This window comes from Diabrotica virgifera, chromosome 7 (genome assembly GCF_917563875.1).
Source record: "Diabrotica virgifera virgifera chromosome 7, PGI_DIABVI_V3a".
Classification (NCBI taxonomy): Eukaryota; Metazoa; Arthropoda; class Insecta; order Coleoptera; family Chrysomelidae; genus Diabrotica; species Diabrotica virgifera.
In genome coordinates, this window is record NC_065449.1 from 164,108,950 (window position 1) to 164,124,698 (window position 15,749).

General features: G+C 31.3%; 1 protein-coding gene across 1 annotated transcript in view; it reads left to right on the forward strand.

Annotated features, from left to right (window-relative positions):
- Positions 1-15,749, forward strand: part of LOC126888846 (putative sodium-coupled neutral amino acid transporter 11) — a 128,282-nt gene that overhangs the window by 64,766 nt on the left and 47,767 nt on the right. The window contains exons 4-7 of the mRNA XM_050657272.1: positions 3,316-3,525; positions 6,565-6,817; positions 11,987-12,057; positions 13,197-13,358. Of these exons, the coding sequence (XP_050513229.1) occupies positions 3,316-3,525; positions 6,565-6,817; positions 11,987-12,057; positions 13,197-13,358 (696 nt within the window). The remainder of the gene's footprint in view (positions 1-3,315; positions 3,526-6,564; positions 6,818-11,986; positions 12,058-13,196; positions 13,359-15,749) is intronic.

Consider the following 15,749-nt stretch of genomic DNA (forward strand, 5'->3'; position numbering starts at 1 on the left):
TGGTTTCTGAAGTGGAACGTTCTACCTAAGTGAAAAGGGGGCTTGCCCCCCCAAAATTATTTTAAATTTTTTTGGCCAATTTTTTTTTCTTAATTTTATACGATGTAGAACCAAAATATACACACAATCCTAAATTTTCATTTTTTTATCTCCAACCGTTAATTTTTAATAGCCATCTAAATATCACCTCTTCAATATAAATAAAAATGAATGTTTGTATGTATGTATGTTCCGTATAGACTCGCAAACTATGCATTTGATCGTATGATGACCTTAATCAAAGTTGTTGTGCATGAACCCGGGATGGTTTCTGAAGTGGAACGTTCTACCTAAGTGAAAAAGGGGCTTGCCCCCCAAAATTATTTTAAATTTTTTTGGCCATATTTTTTTTTTCTTAATTTTATACGATGTAGAACCAAAATATACAAACAATCCTAAATTTTCACTTTTTTATCTTCAACCGTTATTTTTTAATAGCCATTTAAATATTTAACATCTATATATATAAAAAATTCTCTTTCTCAGTATTTGTTGCCATACTCCTCCGAAACTACTAGACCGATTTTTATGAAATTTGGCAGTTATACTCCCTGATGTGTTCGCTATCCAACGGTATATAAATCGTCTCTCTAGCTCAATTAGTTTCCGAGATAACAGAACGAGCCCGTAGGACAACACGAGAGCACGAGAGACGACATTAAGCACACGAGAAGAACGGGCGAAAATTGTACTAACATCCGTGAAATTATGAAGTTTTTAATTTATCGATTACTATTTTTAATGTACCAAAAATATTTCAAAATTTTGCCGAAGGACCATGTCTCTGGTATAATAATCAAAATTTTGGCAGATGCTTTTATAGAGGCGCATCTCTGGTATAATAATCAAAATGTTGGCGAAGGCGTATATCTCTACTACAATAATAATTTTTCCCCAAAAAACTAGCGCAAGAACACTTCGCTCTCTGTCTCAATAGGTCCGTCCGTCAGTTTACTCTTTTTAATGCTTTTAAAATTTTACCAAAATACAGAAGCATAAAATCAAACTCTATTGTTGATCAAAAAATTTTTCTATAAAATATTTTGTAGAACACCTACGTTTTTTAGAGTTTATACAATTATTACAGAGAAAAGCAACTGCCGAAAGGTCACATTTACTCAAAGTTAATTGCTCGAATGAAAAAGAAAATTGTATATCTAAAATATTTATTCACAATAGTACAAAATATAGACATAAGATAGATAGTATAATAGAACAAATTATATGATATTCCACATACATAATCGTATATTAATTTATGCTGAAAACATCTTTATTATAAATCTTAAATATGTTTGAGCTTTGGAAATATAAGAAAAATAACGGCAGAAATTTATTTCCGCTCTAGAACAAGAACAAAGTTTAAATGAACTAAAAATTGAACAGTGTGGTCCTTCTCAGAGGCATTTTTCAGTATGTCACAAGTAACCGCAAAAAAGGTAAGTCCGTGGTAATACACATTTATAACATTTATTATAATCTGACATTTAAGTTAATTGTGACAGTTGTCAGAATCGTAATCAGCCAAATATGAAAAGGGTATTGCAGTTTAACCCTTTAATTTGCAATTTGGTATAAAAACAAATCAATTGTGTTTATTGCATTTATAAAATGTTATTTTCTTTGATTTGTATAGTCTTATAAATTGTACAGATTATAGTCGTATATATAATTCCTAAATCATTTTTTGTTCGATTATAGCGCCATCTATCAACAACTAGAATAAATGTTATAACAAACTGTGATCACGGACGTACCATTTTTTCTGTCACTTCCAACTTAATGCGTTAGAAAGAAATCGAAAACCTGTGATGCACTGAAAGATGCCTCTGAGAACGAGTATCCATAAGTGGCAAACAACCTCAAAATGATCATAGAAGATATAGAGATAGTGTTGATAGGTTATTGCGTTTAATAAACAATTACATATTATGAACCACAAATTAATATCTGTGATTATATACGTAGAATATTAAATAATTTGTCCTATTAAATGTACCTCTCTTATATACCTATAAATTTTGCATTATTGTGAATAAATATTTGGACATATAATTTTCTTTTTTATTCGAGCAATTTTTATTTCGATCAATTTTTATATCGAGCAATTCATTTTCGAGCAGTTGATTTTGAGTTATTGATCTCTAGCAATTGCGTTCGACCAATTGATCTAGAATTAAAATTATGACACATTATCTAAGGTGCAACGAAGTTCACCGGGTCAGCTAGTAAGATATAAAATCCTACCGAACGGACCAGGAAGAGTGTCCGCAGCTACAAGAAGTGACTCTCGAATGGTCGGCCGGAGTGATGACGTAGAAGTGTCCATTTTTATTGACATATGTCATGTCAGATTTTTCCAAACCTTTCCAAACAAACGTTGTTTAGTGTGGAAAATTTGTATTTTTTATTATTTTTTCAGTTTCTACAGAGAATATTTCCGTTTTTTGCAATATGTAAGTATTGTTATAGTTACTACAACAATTTTACAAGGTTGTGTAAATAATAGAGCACGATGTGTTATATAAATAGCAATAAAATGTATGTATGGGTGAAAAAAGGTTAGAATTTATTTGATTTTTAGAAATTTTAGAGTTTATATTTTATTTTATTTTTTTTTTTTTAGATTTTATACTAATTAAAAAGTCTTGAGATTCGACAAAACCTTACTTTTCAACGTGTTTACAATCTTTGTTTGGAAAGTGATCATCATAACGCTGAATATAGCCGCAGTTGGCCGTGACGTCACACTCCGGCCGTCTATTGGAGATATTCGGTACGAGGGATTAAATCATTTTGTGGTTTCTGTCAGAAAACAAAAAAAGAAGATGCGCACGGATTGAATTTTTAAGCCGAGGGAGAACAGTGTGCTGCAAATATGATATGGTCCTTTGCATTGACTGTTGTCGCAATTTTCATAACAAGTAACTCGTAACGAACATCTATCTGGTTCGCGTCTAGTGGTCCCATATGGGAACAGTTTTTTTCTCAATAATTATTTAATTTACAAACAATTTCTTCTTACGTTTTGTACAAAATATTAAAAGATTTTTAAAGCATTTTAAAGCATTTAAAGATTTTTAATAAATTTTGTCGAAAACAAAACTTTTTGTTTCTCGGTGTTAATGGGTTAAGAACTAAATTGCTACTTCTTCAAAGTTTTCGATTTTATTTTGTAGAGTAAGTACTTATGACGACCGTATACTACTTAAACACACTAACATTTAACACTTTTTTTAAGCTAAGAGAAAACTGTTATCAATATTTTTATTATAGGAATCCCGTATGCACTTCATGAAGCTGGTTTTGGTTTTGGAATGTTACTACTCATATTTGTAGCTTTTGTTACTGACTATTCCTTAATTCTGATGGTTAAAAGTGGACATATAAGTGGCAAATTTTCTTACCAAGGAATCATGGAAGCCGCGTTTGGTAGACCTGGCTATATTTTACTTGGATTTCTGCAATTTGTTTATCCCTTTATAGGTAGGTACCTATTAATTACAATCATTAGTAACATAACAATTAAATTTATTTATTACAGTCAACCCCCGTTTATTCGTAGGGTTGAGTGGCACGATTAATGAGGATAACGAAAATCGCGGATAATACGTAATTTGAAGTGAAATACATAAATGCAAAAAATAAAAAGTAAGTCTCACCTAAAGATTTAATTTACAATTTGTAACATTTTTTTATATAATAGGATTAGTAAATAATTAATATAACTTTTGGATTAATTATTTAAGCCCACTAGCACTCATTACGGGTACGCCTATGGCCGTATCCGTAAATAACTACACTTGGCTAATTTTATTATCATAACGGTCAGGAGCTAGCGGTCCTTGCACATTTCGTTGTGGGTATGACAAAGGCAAATAGAGACCCTAACAAACTAGTATTGTTAGAATTTTTCTGCATAAAGACAAATTTAAACTACGAGTATTCGTATTATAAAACTAGTCCCGTTTTTATAACGTTAGGAAATAGAGTAATAAAAGCTCTTTACCGAAATAGTGTTAAAAACCTTTTACCAGCCAACAAAAATCCCGTTAAGTACTCCACTCTATTCAAAGCGGGAATGTGTATTGCAATGTTTTATTGCTATTTCCGTTAACTTTCGATTTCAAAGGAAACCTTTTTACTTAATAACTTACCGTCTTCTACTTTTTCGTCAATTTTTTTTAGGTTCCGTTATATTGTTTAGATTACCGAGAAATAGCCTGGTTTGTGCAAAAGCAAAGTTTTAATTTTTTTGAGAGGGGATATATCCCCAATTTATTTTTAAAGAAAAAGCATCGAAAAGATTGCGAAGGAAAAAGGGACTGGGTGGCTGAGTATCTTCGAGTGCAGACGTGTGTCTCTCGTATCTAATACCTTATCTGCAATATATCTTGTGAGTGAGAATTCACTCTATCTTTCTGTATTTAGATCTAACATCCGACTACTGCCAATATACAATATAAGTAACTTCAGTGCTTGATTACTAGTTAAAGTAAAGTTAGATTCAATGCAATTTAAGAGGAAACATAATCAGAGTTACTGTAAGTGTTTTAGTTAACCATATATCCAATTATCTCCAAGACTAGAGCTAATCTACGGTCTATCTACCTTAAACCTTTCTTCATCTGTGGTTAAGGCTAACCACCGATGTAATCTATTTCACTAAAGGACAGCTATTTCAGTAATAGAACTTTGTATTCATTAAATTAGAACTTTTTATTATCAAACATTAATTACAAACATTTACTATTTAATTAAAAGCTGTGCGAATGGCTTATTTATAAAACCGAGCGCGGGTGGTTTTTGAATTTTGAACTATAAACTTTTGTTAACTTTGTATTCTTTGCATTTAATTTTATTATATGATTTGTTCTTTATATTTTCTGTCCATCATTAAATTTACCATATCAGTTATCTCGAGATAAGCCCTAAACATCAAATAGAGTATCTTTTATGATAGATGCGTGATTGTTTTTTTTTTAAATATGACCAGGCTCTCTTTACTGAGCTTGTAATTGTGCCTAATTTTACCATATGATACATGTATGTTTTTTATCATATTTATTGTTTATTTCTACATGTATCCAACCACACATTAACTGTTGGTGCAGTTTTGATTTGTGTATATAGTTCCTGTTTATTACCTGTTTTTTGGGATTCACCCTTCTGGTGAACCATTTGTTCAATATTTTTTGTTTATTTCACGATTTTTATTTATCTACTCCTAATATGTTTCCTATCACTATATTATCTTCGACCAGGAGAAATATCACGCAGAATAAGTTTTGTAGGTAAGTACTTGGATATTACCTGTTTTTTGGGATTCACCCTTCTGGTGAACCATTTGTTCAATATTTTTTGTTTATTTCACGATTTTTATTTATCTACTCCTAATATGTTTCCTATCACTATATTATCTTCGACCAGGAGAAATATCACGCAGAATAAGTTTTGTAGGTAAGTACTTGGACGACTGTCACCGAATATATTTATTATTTCTTTATGTAGTGTGTTGACAACATTTATTTTTTTACTAATTAACTGTTCATATCTTTTCTTGTATTTGGTCTTAGAACCTAATTATCTTTCCTTACCTGTTTCCGTTTCTAAGGTTTCCCTCAAAACGTTAAGTGTCACCCTGTATCTCTTTTCTTTTCTATGGTAATTTTACCTATCTATCTTTCTATCTGTTTCTCTCTCTTCTCTTGTCTTATTTTTACCTATTTCTTCTATTGGCACCATTCCACGTTCCAAAAGCTAGTTTCGAACCCACGACTCGCTTTCCACCAACCATCTGGCTGCCGTTCGCAGTGTCTCCATTGGTGATATTTCTAGCACCATCCAAAAAAGGTTTCCAAGGTTACAAATGTTCAATATGTACCTACACTTTTACACTTTTTGAAGGTAGTCCGTCATTTCTTGTTTCTGTTTCTTTGAGTGAAGAACGTGTTTCTTTATTCTACATTGCACTTTACGCAGTATCAGTTTTTCAGCGAGTAGCGCGTCGTCCTAGTCCTCTAGATATTCTAGAAGTTCATTCACGTGACACAAGGCTACTTTTCTTTCACTTTTCTCGTTTTCTTCTCAGCATTTCCTTAGTATGTCTTCATCCGTTAGATGCTCAAATCCCGGGTAGGTTGCGTCGCAGTCTAACCACTCTTGCAGGTTTCCTTCGCTCATACTCTCTCCCGCAGGAACTTGTAAGGACAGGCAGTTCATTTTCATCTTCTTTAACTGCTAGTTTAACATAATTTTCGATGTTTGGGAACAGTTTTCTGCATCTAACTTCACAATTGTTGAAGAATTTACAGATTCCCACGCAGATGCGAATTCGTAAATGGAGTCGAGACTAGTGAATGACTTCCAAAACTCTCTCTCAAAAGTCATAGCCTTTAATATTGAAAAAGGCTTCTTCAGAGTCGCGGATAATCCGCCCCGTGGATAAACCGCTCGCGGATAAACGGGAGTTGACTGTATTTTATTTTAGATATTTGTCCTATTTTCATAATTTTTTCCTTTCAGCAATGGTATCCTACAATATCGTTGTAGGTGATACGGTAACTAAAGTGATAATAAGACTGACGGGAATTGGACCAGAATCGTTATTTGCCAAAAGAGAAGTTATAGTATTGATAGCCACGTTGTTAATAACTATTCCTCTTTGTCTATACAGGGATGTAGCAAAATTAGCAAAAGTATCATTTTTAAGTCTTATCTGCGTCGTATTTATTTTGTTTGCAATATTTCTGAGGATGGGAACAATAGGTGATATTGTGTAAGTAGGTATATATAATAATATTTAAAACTTAATAGTAGCGAGAGTTTTAAATAAAATTTTAAATGTAAGGGAAGTTTAATCAACCACTTAATATATTTAACAGGTGTCCCCCGTTAATATAGGCAAAATGCCTTTAATACCAGAATTAATTTTTTTTATTTTTTGTTCTACTTAAGTGATTAAAAAATAAGATTCAGCACAATTTTAACTCCTCCCTCCCCCTACCACCAAAAACGTATTTTTTTTAATTTTTTTTTAGTTTAGGTCCAACAAATTTAAAAATTTCAAATAATTCAAATGCATATTTCATGCTTTTATACAGGGTGTTTCATTGGAAAAGTAATATACATTAAATGTAGAGAGAGGACACTTAGACGATCTCAACAATACTATACGTCTTACTTCATTAATAACAACTGGGTGTTTTATCTATTTTGCCATTTTCTTATTTTTTCATAACTTTTTAACCACATTGTATATTTATTTTATATTTGGCAGTTATATTTTATATTTAGCAAATATTCTTTAAGGTGTACAATCAATAATTAATTTTACAATTGTAAGAAATCCAGGTCCGGACTAAAAAATATTGGAAAATTTTTCCGACTCAAAAACACCCTGTACATTAAATTTTTTTAAAATGGATTTTGCATTTGAAAAGTTGATGAAAAACTAAATCTAGTGGTATACTTTGAATTTTCGGCAAAATTATTTTTCTGGTAAAATTTTTAATTCAACTTCTGAAATTATGTGAATTGCGAGAGCTTGAAGTAGAAAACAATTGAAATACGACTTACAACTTGTTAACCACACTGTATATTTATTTTATATTTAACACACAAATATTCTTTAGAGTGTCCAATCACATAATTTATTTATAATTATAAAAATTAAGGGCCGAATTAAAAAATATTGGAAAAAGGTTCCGACCCAAAAAACACCCTGTATATTAACTTTTTTTTAAATGAATTTTGAATTTGAACAATTAGATGAAAAACTAAATTTAGTGGTACACTTTGAATTTTCGGCAAAATGATTTTTCTGGTAAAATTTTGAATTTGAATTCTGAAATTTTGTGATTTGCGAAGCTCGAAGTAAAAAAAATTTAAATGTGACACAATTTTAATTAATACCATTATTTAATACCAATATTTCAGTATTTTTTTATTATGGCTACAAATAATTCATAACAAATATTCACCTTTAATTATTAATGAATAAATAATAAAGAGTCCTAAAGAAATACATAACTTTTATCAACGAACTCTCTTAAAAATTAAAAAAATAAACAGAAAAAATTTCCTGAAAAATAATTTATCAAAACTATAGTAATTGTTCAAACTGGCCACCACCTTGTTGAAGGCAAAATATTGCCCTGCTTGTTATTTGTATAAGTGACTACCTAATCTCGTCAGGGTTATTCTTCATTTCTTGGAAGGCGTCTCGAATCCGATCAATATGTTCTTCCCTACTGTTTATTTCCTCGTTATAAACTTGGGATTTTAGATATCCCCAAACATAATAATAGATAGGATTAAAATCACATGATCGTGAAGGCCAGGCATGAGGACCACCTCTACCAATCCATTTATTGGGAAAATTGTCGGATAAAAAATCTCTAAACATGCGTCGGTAGTGTGGTGAACCACCACCATGTTGAAAGTATATATTGCACCTGAATTGATATTTTCATCAACTAGAAGTACTGGTAAAATATTTTCTAAAAGATTTAAATACAGTTCACCGGTTAGGGTGTAAAATTAACTCGCATTTTAATTTTTTTACTTAGAACTCAGAATTCAAATTCAAAATTTTACCAGAAATATCATTTTGCCAAAAGTTCAAAGTATACGCTCTGAGCTTCGCTGGTGGCGCTCCTAGCGGATTACTAATTCAACTTTCACCGGTAATTTTTAAATTTATTATTTAATTGTTATCGCTTAATATTTACAACGCAAAAAAGTAATTAAATTTTAATCGATTTTTTTAAGATTTTGCTAATAATTTTGACGTTCTATTGATAAAATATGAATTTCTTACTTCGGATACTTTCACAATTATCGTGTAGATGGCGCTAAGATTAATAGAATAATTTATAATTACATATTACGGAACAGTAAAAAAACTTAAATTCAGTATTTAAAACATAAGTATATTTAAGGTAAAAATATATACCACAGCTTTGACTACCTAATATTTTTTATAAGTAATGTTTTTAATTTTAATTTTACATTAATCACTTTGACATTTATGTCAAAGGACATCGCACACATCTTATGGAAAATATAATGTCACTCAAATTCAATAAAATTTATACCAATAGATTCGTTTTAAATTAACGATCAAATCTTATCATTGCGCCAACTCTCTATTTTCAAAAATAAGAGCAGAAATTGATATAAATAAATCTGAAATCAAATGGGTAGGTACATAAGTTAGAGAGAGAAAAAATATTTTAAAATACCCAGATTTTCGGTACTCCATAAATCAGCGGATTAGTTTCACTAATCCGCTTAGGCACAGCGGGATTTAAGCTGTTATGAATAGCACTCAGAGCAATAATGATTGTAAACTAACATTTTATGGACTCCAAAAATGTGATTTCGATAAACTTTAATTGCAATTTGCGCCGTAATTAATCATAATTAAGAGTTGGCGCAATGATAAGAATTGATCGTTAGATTAAAACGAATCTAATCGTATAAATTTTATTGAATATGAGTGACATTATATTTTCCATAAGATGTGTGCGATGTCCTTTCCGGTAAAGTTTTACAGACCTGTCACTACTGGCGCTCGCGAATTTGTAAATATCCCCTCTACGTACGAGCTCACAGCGTATACCACTAAATTTAGTTTTTAACCTCTTTTCAAAGCAAAAGCCATTTTAAAAAATTTAATGTACAGGGTGTTTTTTGGGTCGTAACATTTTTCCAATATTTTTTAATTCGGCCTTGGGTTTTTTATAATTGTAAATAAATTAATTCATTAAACACCTTAAAAAATATTCGGTGTTAAATATAAAATAAATATTCAGTGTGGTTAACAAGTTATAAGTTGCATTTCAATTTTTTTCTACTTAGAGCTCTCGCAATTCACATAATTTCAGAATTCAAATTCAAAATATTACCAGAAAAATCATTTTGCCGAAAATTCAAAGTATGCCACTAAATTTAGTTTTTTATACTCTTTTCAAATGCAAAATGCATTTTAAAAAAATTTAATGTATATGTTGTTGTATTTGGGTCGGAAAAATTTTCCAATATTTTTTAATTCAGATCTGTAGTTTTTACAATTGTAAATACATTAATGTACACCTTAAAGAATATTTGTGTGCCAAATACAAAATGAATATTTATAGTGTGTGGTTAAAAAGTTATCAACCAATTAAGAAAATGTCAAAATAGCTAAAACACCCAGTATCTTTATTATTAATGAAGTAAGACCCATTAAGTATGGTGTTTTTGAGACACCCTAAGTGTCCTCTTTGTACAGTTAACGTATGTTACTTTCCCAATGAAACACCCAGTATATTGTGTCTATGTTTTATAGACCCGTAGGTTTAGTGTACATAACAGTAAAATATTTTTTTTTTTCAAAATATTTTTGCGCTAAATCTTAATAGCATAGAACGTACAAAAACGAAAAAAAAAAAAAAAATAAATTCTAGGAATGAGGGAAACTTCATCGGCTATAACGGTTTTTATAACCGAGTTACAGGGTATTTTATCGGTTTGCTCATCTTGTATATTTCTTGATATTTGATACAAATAGGTCTCATTCAAACGGCCCACTTATTAATCACAAAAAAATGTAAAGTTGGTAATTGTGACTTTAAAACAATAGCCTTTATATTGAAATTTTCAAAATCCGTTTACTTATTTTAAAAGAACCCAAAAAACTAAGTTTTTAATTTTTTGTAGAGAATTGAATGACTGAAATTTTAAAATTAGATTAAATGTTTTGAGAACTCGGAGATTAAAAAGCAGGTATTATTAACTTTTATTAATAAATTATTAATTTTAATGAATAAATACGTATTTTAAAAACAATCAATACTTTTTTACTACATTGGAACGACCCACTTACTTATTTCAAGTAAAGTGTAGGTCAGGATTAACAAAAAAAAATATAAAGTAATTTTAACCTTGGAAACCTGTATAAATATTGAAATTTTCAAAATCCGTTTGCATATTTGCAAAGAGCACAAAAAACTAAGTTTAATCGTTCGCTTAAATTTTTTGCGTCTTTATTAAATATCAATATTTCAATTCTTTACAAGTTTGTTTTTAACGCATTATACAGTGTGGGCCAAAGAAAACAGTCCACCTCGATTTTGGCAGTAGTTATTAGATTTTTAATAGCCGAAACAAGTCGATTTTTGATCTAAGGGGGACACATTTTTACGGTACATATATCTGTCATTTATCAACTTCCTCCCTTCCACTCCCCACCCCTTATTTTTAAATAGGTAATAGGGGTCGTGTGCTAGCTCATTTAAAAGGTTATTCAATTCTCTATTCAGTAATCTAAATATTAACATAATTATTTATACAGGTTGTCCAAGAATAAAATGTTTTAATTAAATTAATTGACACAAAAAGAAGAATGTATGTAATTTATTTAATTTAAAATACATTCTACTGCTGTCACAAAACAGAAAAAAAATATTTTTTGATAAATAAATATTAATTTTCGCTTGATTTCAGTGTTCAAGCTGCCACCTATCTGTCTCTTGGTAGGTTGAATATTGAATTTAAGCAACAAACAATGTTTATTTATAAAATAAATTTTTTTTTCTGTTTTCTGTCAGCAGTAGAATGTATTTTGAGTTAAATAAATTACATACATTCCTTTTTTTGTGTCAATTCATTTAATTCAAAATAATTTTTCTTGGACACCCTGTATAAATAATTATGTCAATGTTAATATTACTCAATAGAGAATTGAATTACCGACATAACAGGGAATAGCACACGATCCCTATTCCCTATTTAAAATTAAGTGGGTTGACAAATAATGACAGATGTATGTACCCTAAAAATTTGCCCCCTTTAGATCAAAAATCGGCCTGTTTCGGCATTTCCTTAAAATCTAATAACTACTGCCAAAGATCGAGGTGGACTGTTTTCTTTGGCCCACACTGTATTATCAATCCTGTTTTAGACCCTCTCATCCCGATTCATGGAAATTTATCAATAAAGATATTATTCCCGCTATTGGAATAATGGCCTTTGGTAAGAGTTCTTATTTTATATCATATCATACCATTTATTAAATACTTTGTATTAAATTTATATCGTAGATCATGTTACAAAACTGTTTTGTAAGTAATATTCACGAGATTTTAAATTTCTAAATCTTCTACGTAAATTTCTCTCTTCTACACTTTGTTTTGTTTACTACTTTTAGATGAATACCCCTTGTGATTGCTTCGTAAGAGGTATTGTCGAATACTCCCTTTTACTGAGAAATGCACCTAACATTATCTTTTAGTTTCTCAGAACGTACTCCACTCTCTGTATGGAATTGTTGCAGTAGTGCAGCTTCCGTAGAGTGTCCTGCTCGATACCCATATCTACTATCCCTAATCTTTCAATCTTTCAACCAATACATCTCTAATATGCTAATCCTGCAGTTTTTTTAGCCGCAGTGTGAATGTCGTCAGACTTATCAGGCTCAGATACTTCGCTTTTTTCTGTCGTTTTGTTAGGTTTGCACTTACACTTATTAGCCTTCATGCGTTTGGTATGTACCGCATTCCTCATCTAGCTTGTAGTATCATATATAATTTTTTGTACAGATCATTTCCGTTCTATGGACATATGGTATAAATACTGTCCAGATCTGATGATTTATATGGCTTAAAGGAGTAAGACCATTTAATTTTGTCCAGGTTCACCACTTCTTTTGACACACGCCACTTTTCCCTAAACCAATACGTCACGTCGTCGTAATCCAGTACAATATACTGCCATGTGTCTAGTGATATCAGTTTTGTTTTAGACACAGAAAAGTGCATCCTAAAAAGTTGTATCAGTGTCTCTTTACCATTCTGAGTGTATTTTTTGAAGAAAGCTCCTTTTAGACCAAGAGTCTTTTGAGAGATTTTTAGAATTAGAATTTTGAAGTCTAGACATTTCTGCACTTAAGTGAACATTAACCCTATATTACTAATGAAGAATTTAACAGATGTGTAGTGTATTTTTCTTTAGACTGATCTTAAACTTATTCTCCAATTTATTTGTTACTTTTTCTCAAATCTGATAATATTTAGCTCTTTCGTGTCTATCATATAGATCAGAAAGATACGAAAACCCAAAAAAACACTTTGTGTTATTGCTTAGTTTTAATTTATATAATAAATTGTTTTTAGCGTTTATGTGTCACCACAACACCTTTCTAATCTACAGCTCAATCGCTGATGCAAACCAGAAAAAATGGGAAATAGTGACCCACGCTTCAATTTTTGCCAGCTTGGTTGTAGCTATAATGTTTGGAATAGCAGGATACACAACATTTAAAGCTTATTCCCAAGGTAGACAATTGATTTTTATTGCTATTTTTACTAAAAATTATGCTTAATTTCGATTTTTAATTAAAATTTTTCATAACAAATCTATTAAAAAATAAGTTTTTCTACGGCCGGGCCGGCCCGGCCGGCCGTGCTAAAAGAGCCACTTTCAGGCACGTATTTCGTTTCCGAAACTGTCTTTCACAAAACTCTTAAACGGCGCGGCGGTTGATCATCCTAATTAAGTTCCTGCAAGTGTATTTTATATGGACGGAATTTGTTCCTTCAAAATAACTTGGACGTTAGTTTGGTTGATTCCAGATATATCTGCTATTTTCCTCGTACTTAACATGGAATCCTCTCATGGAACATGTCCTAATAATCAACTATTTTTAATGGGAATAAGCCACAATTTTACCAAAAAAAAAAATGATTTTATTAACGTTTCGAAGCCCAAATCGGGTTTCGTTGTCAAAATACAAAATACTACTAAAATCATTTTTTTGGTAAAATTGTGGCTTATTCCCATTAAAAATAGTTGATTATAAAAATGCCACCAGGAAATAGCTTCAGAACAACATGTCCTAATACTCCAACTTTAGTAGGTTAATTACCTACGGGCCGTTCAGTTCATTTTGTTTGACCTACATCTTGAATTTCTTAAATCTTCTGTCGTAAATTAGACTACTAAGATGTCTTATTGGCACATTTATTGTTCATAATATACACACACACCCAAACTTATATGGAATCATCTAATATTTCTTATTATTTTGCGCGAATTTAAAAAAACAAACACACGAAGTCAAACAATATTTACTTTAAAGCAATTTAATAACAAATACATAAAAATAAAATAAAACAATAAAGTATTTAACAAACAAATTGAAACTACTTGTTTTAAAGTCAATAGCATAAAAAAATTCCATGTAAAACGAATAATGTTTAAATTGTTTTTATTTATTTTCTTTGTTTTTTTTTTGGTAGTCAGTGTTATCACCTCTGATCCTTATGCAAGCTTGTTTACGTGGGCACGCTCCTAATCAAATTATCAACATTTTTTTTGTGATAGGTTGCTTCATTCTTCAAGAGCAGCTTGTACTCGCCGCTAGCCGTGCGGTGTTTTGTGGATTTTTTCGGCGAGCTCTAATTTTTATTTTAAGCATATCCCACAAACACTTTATAGGGTTAAGCTCGGGTGAGCAAGCAGGCCACTCCAAACAAGGGATACCTTCTGCTTTAATGATGTCCCTAGTCACTCTAATGGTATGTGGAGGTCAATTATCATGCACGTAAATTAAATTTTCTCCTTCATTCTTCAAGAGCAGCTTGTACTAGCCGTGCGGTGTTTTGTGGATTATCTCGCTGAGCTCAAAGTTTTATTTTAAGCATATCCCACAAATACTTTATGGGGTTAAGCTCGGGTGAGCAAGCAGGCCACTCCAAACAAGGAATACCTTCTGCTTTAATGATGTCTCTAGTCACTCTAATGGTATGTGAAGGTCCATTATCATGCATGAAAATTAAATTTTATCCTGTTGCACCTCTCCAGACCCTAACTACAGGTTATCAACATACCTGTGAGCAGTTAAAGTTTATTGGATGAAAATTATAGGAGTTTTTTCACGGATCACAATTCCTCTCCAGAACATTACAGTTCCCCATATATATTTGTGAACAGACCTGACAGTTTTAGTTCTTGCTTGTCTTCTTCGACCACTAAGTACGCGATTTTGTGGGTCATCTGATTTTACAGAAATACTGACTTTTTCTGAAAATAGCACATTTTGTCAATTCCCAATGTTCCAGTTTTGGTGGTGAAGACACCAATTTAGGCGATCAATCTTGTGCTGCCTGGATAACTCGAGAACCCATAACGGTCTCCTGCTATATACTTCTTGATATGAACTCTTCTTCTTATCGTTTCAACGGAAACAGTTACACCTGTAGCTTCCAAAAGCTGCCTTTAGAGCTGAAGGTGGGAAATGGGTAGGTGTCTTCCAGCTGATTGGACAATTAAACGATCGTGTCGAGCCGTTATTACTTTTTGGCGACTTTTCCTTGCTTTATTTTTGAGCTTTTTAGTTCCTGTTCCTAGCATAGGGTTTGGAAAGAGCGCCCTGTATTACGCCTAGTTCTACAGCTATGTCCCTCTGAGAACATTACTTGCTCCACAAGACCAATAATCTTTCCCCATTGTAAGTTCTGTAACCCCACATGAGGCATATTTTCGTTTTTGGACGCAAAAGTTAGTTTATTTATTTTCGTTCAATTTGCAACTCAAGCAAATAACCTATACCGTTCCGAGCTGTACTATCTGATTGTCTTATCGATTTGTTTATTTTCAATAAAAACCCTTATTCTTCGCAACAATAACAAATTTTTTCAAAAGAAATAGATATTGCTTTGAAATAC